This window comes from Salmo trutta, chromosome 35 (assembly GCF_901001165.1).
Source record: "Salmo trutta chromosome 35, fSalTru1.1, whole genome shotgun sequence".
Lineage (NCBI taxonomy): Eukaryota > Metazoa > Chordata > Actinopteri > Salmoniformes > Salmonidae > Salmo > Salmo trutta.
This window is the reverse complement of record NC_042991.1, coordinates 27,280,991-27,292,840: the sequence shown is the minus strand read 5'-3', so window position 1 is coordinate 27,292,840 and position 11,850 is coordinate 27,280,991. Positions and strand designations below refer to the sequence as shown.

Genomic DNA, 11,850 nt, shown 5'->3' with positions numbered 1-11,850 from the left:
AGCTTGTAGCGTCATACCCAAGAAGATTCAAGGCTGTAAACGCTGCCAAAGGTGCTGCAACAAAGTACTGAGTAAAGGGTCTGAATACTTAAGTAAATGTGATATTTCAGTAAAAAAAAAAATTACATTTCAGAAAATGTCTAAAAACCTGTTTCTTTGTCATTATGTGGTGTTGTGTGTAGATTGATGAGGGAAAAAAACAATTTAATCAATTTTAGAATAAGGCTGTAATGTAACAAAATTTGGAAAAAGTATAGGGGTCTGAATACTTTCCAAATGCACTGTATATACTGTCACAGTGTGATCTTAAGGCCTTTGCTCCACTAGGAGATAAAAGGATTAAGTCAAAGTCAAGAAACTGTGATCAGAGCTCAGTTCTTCAGTCGTAGCCTACTCACCAGTCAGAGTAAACACATTAAGGAGATTCATCTTGACCAGGCACTAATGTAGTCCGTGTGATGAGGGTCTAGACAGGTACAGGAGTGTACCTTCTATAGTGTTCATCAGCTCTCCTGGTGAAGTTTCCCTTGGTACAGATCTAGGATCAGCTGTCCACCAATCCTATTGTTAACCATTAGTGGGGAAAACCGACCCAAGATCAGCGTCTAGGGGAAACTTCTAGGGCCCCTATAGTGTTGGAATGGCCGCCTTCTGGATCCCCATAACTGTGTCATAGAAGCAGTTCTCATTGACCACAGAGGTCAGGCTCTGCACACTGAAGTCCCTCCCCAGTAGGGCGTTAAGGTCCACACACTGGGGGTCATTATCCTGCCTTCCTGGACCCTGCAGACTGCTAGCCCTCCTCTGGGCAGCAGGATGGGGCTGGTGGGGCCCCTGTCTGAGGTGTTCCTGCTGGGACGCAGCACTCCTCGGCCCGGCCTCCTCTGTGAAGTTGAGTCTCTGGAGCTGGGCCTCCAGGGCGCTGGTCAGGGAGCACAGCCGGGCCCTCTTGCCCAGCGTGCTGCCCTCCAGGCTGGGGAGGCCCGTGGTGGAGCGGCTGTGAAGCTGGGGCTCTGAGTGGGTGTCTCCCGGGCAGGGTTGGGTTGCACTACTGGACACACTGCCGTCGTCAGAGTGGTGCTGGTGGCCTGCAGTCCTCATGGCCTGCAGTTCCTGTTGTCTTCTCCAGGAGCCGGCTCTGACCGGTGCAGGCTGGGTCCTACGGAGGGAGCCTAGGTACTCTCTAGAACCTCTCTCTGATAGGAGGGGCCTACAGGTCCAGTCTCGAAGGGAGCGAAGAGCTTTCACTACGCTGGCCTTACTCTCCAAACCACTGGAAAAGACACATATAGATCCATATGAGATCAAGTCAATTAGGCACTGCCATGTTAATTCCAATGTATATGTTTTGTTCTTCTGGCTTTTTCACGACAGATAAAACATTCATTATCTCTGTCATTTTCAATGTCATCTGTCACCTGCTGCAGAGCTGGAACACGGTCTCAGGTCTCCCCTCCACCTGAGACTTGGTATGGACCAGCTCCCAGATACATGGGCTCTCCGCTCCTGCTGCGTTCCCCAGGCGGACCTGCACCGCCGACACCGGGACAAGCCAGCGGAACTTGAAGGCCTCCAGGTCCCCTGAGCGTGACGTGGTCTGTAGCACATAAACTCATTACAACTCCAATGACGTCATATCAAATGTATATAGCATGAAGTCATCAGTACAGCTCATCAGACGTGTTTGAGACTCACCATCCTCTTTCTCATCTTGCTGCGCTCACGGTACACCAGGATCACTGCTCTCTTGAAAACTGAGCAGAGAGGAAGGAGCAACTGGATTTTAAGTCAGATATGTTTGATTGTTGTAATAAACACACATTTGAACATATTTAAACACCATATCATACAGTCAGTAATTCTGGTTCAACTCGTCATTGTAAAAAGCCCCACTCACCAAACAGCGTTAGCTCAGGATGTTTCCTCATGCGACCCAGGGAAGGGAGAGGGTTGAGCCATTTTAATGAGGAGTGGATGAGGAACTCTCCCATGGAGATCTCTGTAACCTGGAGAGGAGAGAGGAGGACACAGTCTGGGAGGTTGGTGGTTTAAAGGGCTCACTCTGTGATTCATGTAATTGTATAAAAATACTATAATATAATGTATATACACTACATGATCAAAAGTATGTAGACACCTGCTCGTTGGACATGTCATTCCAAAATCATGGGTATTAATATGGAGTTGGTGCCCCCTTTGCTGCTATAACAGCATCCACTCTTCTGGGAAGGCTTCCACTAGATGTTGGAACATTGCTGCGGGGACTTACTTCCATTCTGCCACAAGAGCATTAGTGAGGTTGAGCACTGATGTTGGGCGATTAGGTCTGGCTCGCAGTCTGCGTTCCAATTCATCCCAAAGGTGTTCGATGGGGTTGAGGTAAGGGTCTGTGCAGGCCAGTCAAGTTCTTCCACACCGATCTCAATAAACCATTTCTGTATGGACCTCGCTTTGTGCACGGGGGCATTGTCATGCTGAAAAAGGAAAGGGCCTTCCCCAAACTGTTGCCACAAAGTTGGAAGCATAGAATGTCATTGTATGCTGTAGAATTAAGATTTCCCTCCACCGGAACTAAGAGGCCTAGCACCAACCATGAAAACAGCCCCAGACCATTATTCCTCCTCCACCAAACCTTACAGTTGGCACTATGCACTCGGGCAGGTAGCGTTCTCCTGGCATCGAAACCCAGATTAGTCCGTCAGACTGTCAGATGGTGAAGGGTGATTAATCACTCCAGAGAATGAATTTCCACTGTTCCAGAGTCCAATGGCAGCGAGCTTTACACCACTCTAGCTGGCGCTTTCCCTGCACATGGTGATCTTAGGCTTGTGTGTGGCTGCTCAGTCATGGAAACCCATTTCATGAAGCTCCCGACAAACAGTTATTGTGCTGACGTTCCTTCAAGAGGCAGTTTGGAACTTGGTAGTTAGTGTTGCAACTGAGGACAGACAATTTTTACATGCTTCAGCACTCGGCCCTGTTCTGTGAGTTTGTGTGGCCTACCACTTCGCAGCTGAGCCGTTGTTGCTCCTGGACGTTTTCACTTCACAATAACAGCACTTACAGTTGAGCGGGGCAGCTCTAGCAGGGCAGAAATTTGACTAATTTACTTGTTGGAAAGGTGGCATCCAATGACAGCGCCACGTTGAAAGTCACTGAGCTTTTCAGGAAGGCCATTCTACTGCCAATGTTTGTCTATGGAGATTGCATGGCTGTGTGCTCGATTTTATACACCTGTCAGCAACGGGTGTGGCTGAAATAGCCAAATCCACTAATTTGAAGGGGTGTCCACATACCTTTGTATATACAGTTGAAGTCGGAAGTTTACATACACTGAGGTTGGAGTCATTAAAACTCGTTTTCAACCACTCCACAAATTTCTTGTTAACAAACTATAGTTTTGGCAACTTGGTTAGGACATCTATTTGTGCATGACAGAAGTCATTTTTCCAATAATTGTTTTGTCTCACAGATTATTTCACTTCATTCACCGTATCACAATTCCAGCGGGTCAGAAGTTTACATACACTAAGTTGACTGTGCCTTTAAACAGCTTGGAAAATTCCAGAAAATTATGTCATGGCTTCAGAAGCTTCTGATAGGCTAATTGACATCATTTGAGTCAATTGGAGGTGTACCTGTGGATGTATTTCAAGGCCTACCTTCAAACTCAGTGCCTCTTTGCTTGACATCATGGGAAAATCAAAAGAAATCAGCCAAGACCTCAGAAAATAAATTGTAGACCTCCACAAGTCTGGTTCATCCTTGGAAGCAATTTCCAAACACCTGAAGGTACCACGCTCATCGGGTACAAACAATAGTACACAAGTATAAACACCATGGGACCGCGCAGCCGTCATACCGCTCAGGAAGGAGACGCGTTCTGTCTCCTAGAGATGAACGTATTTTGATGCGAAAAGTGCAAATCAATCCCAGAACAACAGCAAAGGACCTTGTGAAGATGCTGGAGGAAACAGGTACAAAAGTATCTATATCCACAGTAAAACGAGTCCTATATTGACATAACCTGAAAGGCCGCTCAGCAAGGAAGAAGCCACTGCTCCAAACCACCATTGAAAAGCCAGACTACGGTTTGCAACTGCACATGAGGACAAAGATCGTACTTTTGGAAAAATGTCCTCTGGTCTGATATAACAAAAATAGAACTGTTTGGCCATAATGACCATCGTTATGTTTGGAGGAAAAAGGAGGAGGCTTGCAAGCCGAAGAACACCATCCCAACTGTGAGGCACGGGGGTGGCAGCATCATGTTGGGGGGGGGGTGCTTTGCTGCAGGAGGGACTGGTGCACTTCACAAAATAGATGGCATCATGAGGTAGGAAAATGATGTGGATATATTGAAGCAACATCTCAAGACATCAGCCAGGAAGTTAAAGCTTGGTCGCAAATGGGTCTTCCAAATGGACAATGACTCCAAGCATACTTCCAAAGTTGTGGAAAAATAAGGACAACGAGGTCAAGGTATTGGAGCGGCCATCACAAAGCCCTGACCTCAATCCCATAGAACATTTGTGGGCAGTACTGAAAAAGTGTGTGAGCAAGGAGGCCTACAAACCTGACTCAGTTACACCAGCTCTGTCAAGAGGAATGGGCCAAAATTCACCCAATTTATTGTGGGAAGCTTGTGGAAGGCTACCTGAAACATTTGACCCAAGTTAAACAATTTAAAGGCAATGCTACTAAATACTAATTGAGTGTATGTGAACTTCTGACCCACTGGGAATGTGATGAAAGAAATAAAAGCTGAAATAAATCATTCTCTCTACTATTATTCTGACATCTTAAAATAAAGTGGTGATCCTTACTGACCTAAGACAGGGAATTCTTACAAGGATTAAATGTCAGTAATTGTGAAAAACTGAGTTTAAATGTATTTGGCTAAGATGTATGTAAACTTCCGACTTCAACTGTATGTTATTTAGCAGACTGCTTTGCTTTTATCCAAAATGATGTACAAGCAACTTACAATCACATGATTGCATACGTTTTCATATGGGAGGCCCCAGCGGGAATCAAACCCACAACCCAGGCGTTGCAAGCACCATGCTCTACCAACTGAGCCACAGAGGACCAATATCTTTTGTAATATCACTCATATAATGGTATGTGTGGTGGCTATACTCTACCTCTTTCTCAAGGCCACTCTGCTCTGCCACCAGCTGGTCAAACACAGTTCCGTAGTCCTCGTAGATCTTCTGCATCTCATTGATGTGACTGGCCACCTTCTCCATGGCTCTCAGGGCCTCTGATGGACGCAGACAGACAGACAGACAGACAGACAGACAGACAGACAGACAGACAGACAGACGGTGAAGTGTTACAGCACACGTCAATAGAGCTCAAGCCTAGCACATCAGACAGACCTGGCAATGGGTGTGTGCTGTGTGTCTTATGGTTTCTGTGTGTGTGTGTGTGTGTGTGTGTGTGTGTGTGTGTGTGTGTGTGTGTGTGTGTGTGTGTGTGTGTGTGTGTGTGTGTACGTCCCTGTATGAGTCTATGCATGCTCATACATCAGCCCTGTCATATGTAGTCCTACCTGTGAGGTGGCTGTGCTCCTCGCTCTCTGAGTCGGTCAGGGAGACCAGCTGTCTGAGCAGCAGGGGGTACTTGAGCACTCTCTGGACTGGCTTAATGAGGTAGGACTCCAGGGTGGATGAGTGCTGCTTGGTGGGGTTTCTCGCCTCCAGGAACTGCTTGAAGGCCCGGTCCGTCTTCGCTGTAAACCGGAAATTAGGACTTAGGCTAAGTGTGTGGATGAATGGCAAAGCAGGTATTGATTCCCTGCCTTTGCACTGGCTTTTCAGATGGCATTTTATGATTAACTGAGTAGACGGGATATTCTGGTCTAGTGTAGATGAGAAAGCAGGCTTTTGATCCTCAGAGACTTTTTTTTCACAGACGTTTTACTTAGATGGCATTTTCCAGGCTGTGGTTGAACCGGGAACTGTAAGTGGGATGTTCAGATCTACTGTACATGAGGTAGCATAGCTATCAGTCTTACCTCGTTCCAGAACCTTTTGGACTTTGATGTGGTTGGCACAGAAGCCGCTGTAGAGCTTGAAGTGGTCGGCGTAGTAGAGGAAGGAGCCCCCCACCAAGAGAAGAAGTTTCTGGATGCAGAAAGAAAAAGAAGAGAGAATGCAGTCACTTCCTGTAAACATCAAACAGGCCTACCGCTGACTAACACTGCAATCAGTAGGCTAAGTAACATCCTGTTAATGAAATGTGATGCTTTCCCACTAGACCTCCAATATGTGTTCCAAAAGGAACACTATTCCCTACATAGTGCACTACTTTTGACCAGAACCCTATGGGAATAGGGTGCCATTTCACACATATCACCAGACTTGTTGTGGATATACTGTACCTTGAATTGTTCCGGGGTCTCCAGGGAGTTGAAGTTGGGGGAGGAGGCGATGCGCTCCTCCAGGGTGTGTAGGAACACTCTCTGGAAGTCCAGCATCTCAGGCAGACTGCCAAACAGAGACTCCATCTAGTGGAGGGAGGAGGTGACAACAGTTAGAAACGAACCAGAGGACAGAAGATTATTGATCATTAGAAAGCCTTTATTGGTACCATTTAGCTACTGTACATACACTACATAGCAAATTAAAATGCTAAAAAAGTACAGAATAGAAGATGGAAAGAGATTTAGCTAATGTAATGTAGCAGAGGTGCTAATGTAACAGAGGTGTTTGGGAACCATGCTCATATGATGGATAGACTTGTCTGAGATCTGAAGACTTGAGTTAACTCCCTAACACCCGGGTTCAAACCCCGGTTGTCACACTAACATACAGCTTACAAACAAGTCATATTCAAATAAGCACATACTGTAATGTTATTGTATTTGACATGCGTTTAGACATTTTTTTAATTGTCCACACCCATCTGTACTGTACCTCATCGTGGCTGAGGAAGGTCTCACTCTGTAGAGGCGTCAGGTAGATGTCAAACAGACAACCCAGGTCCTGAGGGACAGAGACAGAGAAGGAACTTCATTAGACTGTGACTTCACCACTAACCAACAATAACATCATCACTATCTGACTGTGACATCATCACTGTCAGACTATAACATCATCACTATCAGACTATGACAGCAATCCCTACTAGACTGAAACATCATCACTACCAGACTATGACATCATCACTACTAGACTGAAACATCATCACTATCCGACCGTGACATCATCACTATCAGACAGTGACATCATCACTGTCAGACTATAACATAATCACTACCAGACTATGACATCATCACTACTAGACTGAAACATCATCACTATCCGACCATGACATCATCACTATCAGACAGTGACATCGTCACTATTCGACGGTGACATCATCACGGTGACATCATCACTATCAGACTGTGACATCATCACTATCCCACTGTGACATCATCACTGTGACATCATCACTGTCAGACTATAACATCATCACTATCAGACTATGACATCATCACTACTAGACTGAAACATCATCACTATTCGACAGTGACATCATCATTCTCCTCAGCCTGACACATGGGTGTTAAAGAAACAGAGGGTAAATAAATATGCATTACACTAAATGCTACTGGAGATCATTAACAAACAGCCACTTAGAGACCATTCATTAACGGGCAGATCATTAATAAAGAGAGACCATCAATTATAAATTCCCAGAGAGGATGTTCCAGCATTCTCTTAGATAGGTCCCTCACATTCTGCTGCCCTGTGTTCATAAAGTGTCTCAGAGCAAGAGTGCTGATCTAGGACCAGATCCCCTCTGTCCATTCATTACTATCTAAAAGGCAAAAGTGATCCTAGATCATAACTCCTACTCTGATACATGTCGTGAATACAGGCCCTGACCTCTCTTTTGTGTAGAAGTGCTGATCTAGGATCAGGTTCCCCTTGTTCATATCATCTATTCATCATTATCTAAAAGGTTAAACGGATCCTAGATCATAACTACTACTCTGAGACACTTGGTGAATAATGGGCCAGGTGTGTACCTTGACGTAGGACTTCTCTGTGTCCACCAATTCCTGTATGACCTTACAGAGCCTCTCAGAGATGGACATGTGTCTGGGGTAGGGGGGCTTCTGGGTCTGGGGACCAGGGGGCTCCATGGAGTAGGGGTTCCTCTGGCCCTCCACCACCACTGCCCCCGCTACCCCACGGCCCTCTGGGAAGGTCTGGTTCAGCGAGCACGCCGTCTCAACATTCTGAGGAAACAGAAGAGAGACGAGTTAGGAGAGATTCTCATTTCAGCTCTGAATAACAAATGACTGCCCTTTACTCTGGGGAGTTAAGTTACAACTCAGCCCTGAATCTACTGCGACAAGCACCTAATCATAATGCCAGTTTAAATCATCGACCCCTTCTGTAGTTCCGAGAGCATGTCTGTCAAACCTCTGTATTTGGAGAGGCAGAAAGTGCAGAGAGCCAGGTCTATATCCTAAATGACATCCTATTCCCTAATAGTGCACTCCTTTTGACGATGACCCATAGGTTTAAGCCAGGCTGCTGTATCATGGGCAAAACAGGATCAGAGAGATTTGGACACTGTGGGTAAACACTGCTATTACGTTTTTCATAAGACATGAGACAGAGCAACTAACAGCATGATATCTGATACATAACCGGGAGTCTAGTTACTGAACAAGCATGTCACATCATATACTTCCATTCAACCACATTGACACCACTTTCACTCAAAGATCTTCAGTAGATTTGCCAAAGAAAGGCAGCACAATCAGCGGTAAACACACACACACCAGGCAACCCCCAGTAGCAGGAAGGATCCCGAGCCAGAGCTTTGCCCATTTGTCATCATAATTTCTCCTGTCAGGCTATAATAAAGTGCTGACAAACTGATAAATCCCTCTGGTTAGGACTGTTGTGCTGTGCTGCAATCCAGCTTTAAAATACCCTCTGAAATAGAAGCAAACGTGGACAAAGAAGGTGAAAATATGTATGAACATGTATGGGCTTATTATTTCCTGTAACATGTGTTCTCTGTGTATCTCTCAGGAGCGTGTAGCCTATGTATCCTATAAGTTATACCTTCAGTAAGACCTGAACAGTAAAAACTCTCCTTCCCAAGCAATAACACCAGAACAACACTAGCTAGAGTACCAATACATCATTAGTGCAGTACAATACAGCAGGTCAATTCAAATTGAAGTCAGTCAATTCAGGAAATAAACTCAAATTCCAATTCAATAATCGCATCTGTTTTCAATGATTTCTCAATAAACAGTAAAGGAGAAGCTAATTGAAGCTAATTATTTCAAAAGTTTTTTTGAATTTGAAATGTTTTAATTCAAATCACTTCCTGGATTGAGTGACTTCAATTCGAATTGACTCCAACCCTGCAATACAGTAACTACAATACAGAGGCACTCCATTACAATAGCTACAGTACAACCAGCAGAGCGATCCTATCGGCTGCCTGCTCGCGGGCCACACAGGAGATGACCTCATCCAGCAGCCCGGCCAGCATGTCCTTCAGGGACTGCCTGAGAGACGGCAGGGATGAAGTCCCCCACCCCCACCTCATCCTCCTGGGGCAGAACCCAGCACATAGCCCCACTGGTGGAGCTGGACAGAAACAACATGCTACCCGCCAGGCTGGGCATTCTGACCTCCCCTGGTAGCCATTCATCCCTGGAGTATGTGGAACCTGAGCCTGTACTCTCCTGGCCACTCATCTCATTTTAGCAGGTGCCCTGATCACCAACACAGGACACGCCATCAAACACACCACTCGTTGCTCTTAACCCTCACCTGACACACACACACACTCTATCTCACCTGGCCGAGCTGCTCCGTCCCATCAGCGGCTTGTGGTTGTTGTGACAGCTCCTGAAAGGGAGACGTCACAGAGCAGTCTGGAAGCTCCTGGGGCAGCGGCATATCTGAGCGATAAGCAGACAGGACAGAATGATTAAAGATGGGCCAGAAAGCATGTGCACAAACACACACACAGCACCCCCCCCCCCCAACACGCACACACACACACATACAGGTGCTGAGAGGGAATTCCTGGTTTAAAGCACTGGAGGCAGTTTTACAGCAGTCTGTGGGATGGATGGTGGATGTTCTGTACTGGCAGGGAGGTTAAGTGCACCTGACTGGTGTCAACCACCATCGATCTGGCTTCACTACAAGCCCAGCAGGCAGGAGCAATTCATTTGGCCTCACACCTACTCTCGCAGGGGTCTTATACAGCTTACTTGGCCTCACACCAACAGCAATAAAAAAGTTTTTATCATCTGTTTTAGACAGAATAGAGACTATCATTATACACTGAGTGTACAAAACATTAAGAACTCTTTCCATGACATAGACTGACCAGGTGAATCCAGGTGAAAGCTATAATCCCTTATTGATGCTACTTGTTAAATCCACTTCAATCAGTGTAGATGAAGGGGAGGAGACAGGTTGTTAAAGGATTTTTAAGCCTTACGGCAACTGAAAAATTGATTGTGTACGTGTCAAGAACTGCAACGCTACTAGGTTTTTCACGCTCAACAGTTTCCTGTAACTCAATATTAGGAAGGTGTTACCTAATGTTTGGCATACTCAGTGTAAATTCAGTATCTGTTTTTCAGCAATATATATAAACTTTGTTTGTCAGTGATTTAATGATGGTCTATGCTCATGCCAGTAATCAGTGATCTAATCACATACTATTGCATGATGTAATGAAGACAATAATGATCCTAGCTAGCTCCATCATGGAGTGACCGCGCTGCCCAGACCAGTCAGACATGCCAGCTGTCTTCACATCCTCTTAATTGAATCAGCATGAGGCATTTGAATGTCTCCAGCCAGGCCTAAACACTCTGCGGAATTGGCTGGGCAGCATGGCATTCCCCTCAACAGACACACTGGCTTATCAAAGATACTTTGGCCTGAGGCCCTCTAGTGCTGAAAAAAGAAAACCTGCCGGTAGAAGACACTGAATGCCCTCCAGTAAACCAAATGTTGCGTTAGTTCAAATAGGTTAAGAAGTAGCCCAATGTCAATAATAGTATCTATGAAGATGAGGAATGTGAACTTTAGAATCTTTAGAACAAGAAGTCCCGTTTAAAACGTAGTCAATAAAGCGGTGAATTGGGAGCTTTAACAGTGTGAGGGCCTTCTTGTTCCATACTAGTATTCTTCATTAGCCCAGCACCTATGTTTTTAAGGATGTGCGTATAACCACAAACTTTTATATAGAATGTGCTTTCTATACCTGTAAGCCAGGGGCCACAGTGGCTGGGTGGTGCTGGCTGCCAGGGGCCACAGTGGCTGGGTGGTGCTGGCTGCCAGGGGCCACAGTCTGGCCAGACAGAGGTATGGTCCTCAGTGGTCGTGTCCTCTCGTCTGAGCAACAGATGGAGGGTCTTGTGGCTGAACAACAGGTGCATCAGACCCATGTCCAGGGAGGACACACTGGTCCCATTCAGAAACAGGATCTCATCCCCCACTCTCAGACCTGAGGGAAAGAGACATTACTAATCAGGCTGTTAGTGTTTGTCACTAGGTAAGATACATCACCAGTACTGTGTTCTATTCCTGAAATAAAGTCTGATTATTTATCCATGTTAAATAATGAATTGAATTAAGCTGCCATCTTGAACCACCTTTACTATTGTAGTTTTACATTCCTAGGACAGTGGTCCAGACAATTTTTTACATCTTGGTCAGAGCGCCAGCACACCATAACTATGAATTGACGTACCATCAGTGAAAGCCAGTCCCTCTGGAGTGACCTCACTCACATAGACATGGCCTTTCCTGGTTCCGTCTATATGGCCCGTCACAGCAAAGCCTACAGGTGGGATAG

At 45.7% G+C, this 11,850-nt stretch overlaps 1 protein-coding gene across 2 annotated transcripts in view; it reads right to left on the bottom strand.

The window, feature by feature from the left end:
• Window positions 1-231: 231 nt before the first annotated feature.
• The window catches only part of LOC115174970 (T-lymphoma invasion and metastasis-inducing protein 2-like), a 64,518-nt gene continuing 52,899 nt past the window's right edge, over window positions 232-11,850 (bottom strand). For both annotated transcript variants that reach the window (XM_029734046.1, XM_029734047.1), the window contains exons 12-24: window positions 11,746-11,835; window positions 11,257-11,499; window positions 9,828-9,931; window positions 8,024-8,236; window positions 6,924-6,992; window positions 6,389-6,514; window positions 6,023-6,131; window positions 5,558-5,737; window positions 5,148-5,266; window positions 1,898-2,006; window positions 1,696-1,754; window positions 1,419-1,597; window positions 232-1,273 (exon numbers count right to left, since the gene is read on the bottom strand). In XM_029734046.1, coding sequence (XP_029589906.1) covers window positions 628-1,273; window positions 1,419-1,597; window positions 1,696-1,754; window positions 1,898-2,006; window positions 5,148-5,266; window positions 5,558-5,737; window positions 6,023-6,131; window positions 6,389-6,514; window positions 6,924-6,992; window positions 8,024-8,236; window positions 9,828-9,931; window positions 11,257-11,499; window positions 11,746-11,835 — 2,246 coding nt within the window. In that variant the 3' untranslated portion in view covers window positions 232-627. The remainder of the gene's footprint in view (window positions 1,274-1,418; window positions 1,598-1,695; window positions 1,755-1,897; window positions 2,007-5,147; window positions 5,267-5,557; window positions 5,738-6,022; window positions 6,132-6,388; window positions 6,515-6,923; window positions 6,993-8,023; window positions 8,237-9,827; window positions 9,932-11,256; window positions 11,500-11,745; window positions 11,836-11,850) is intronic.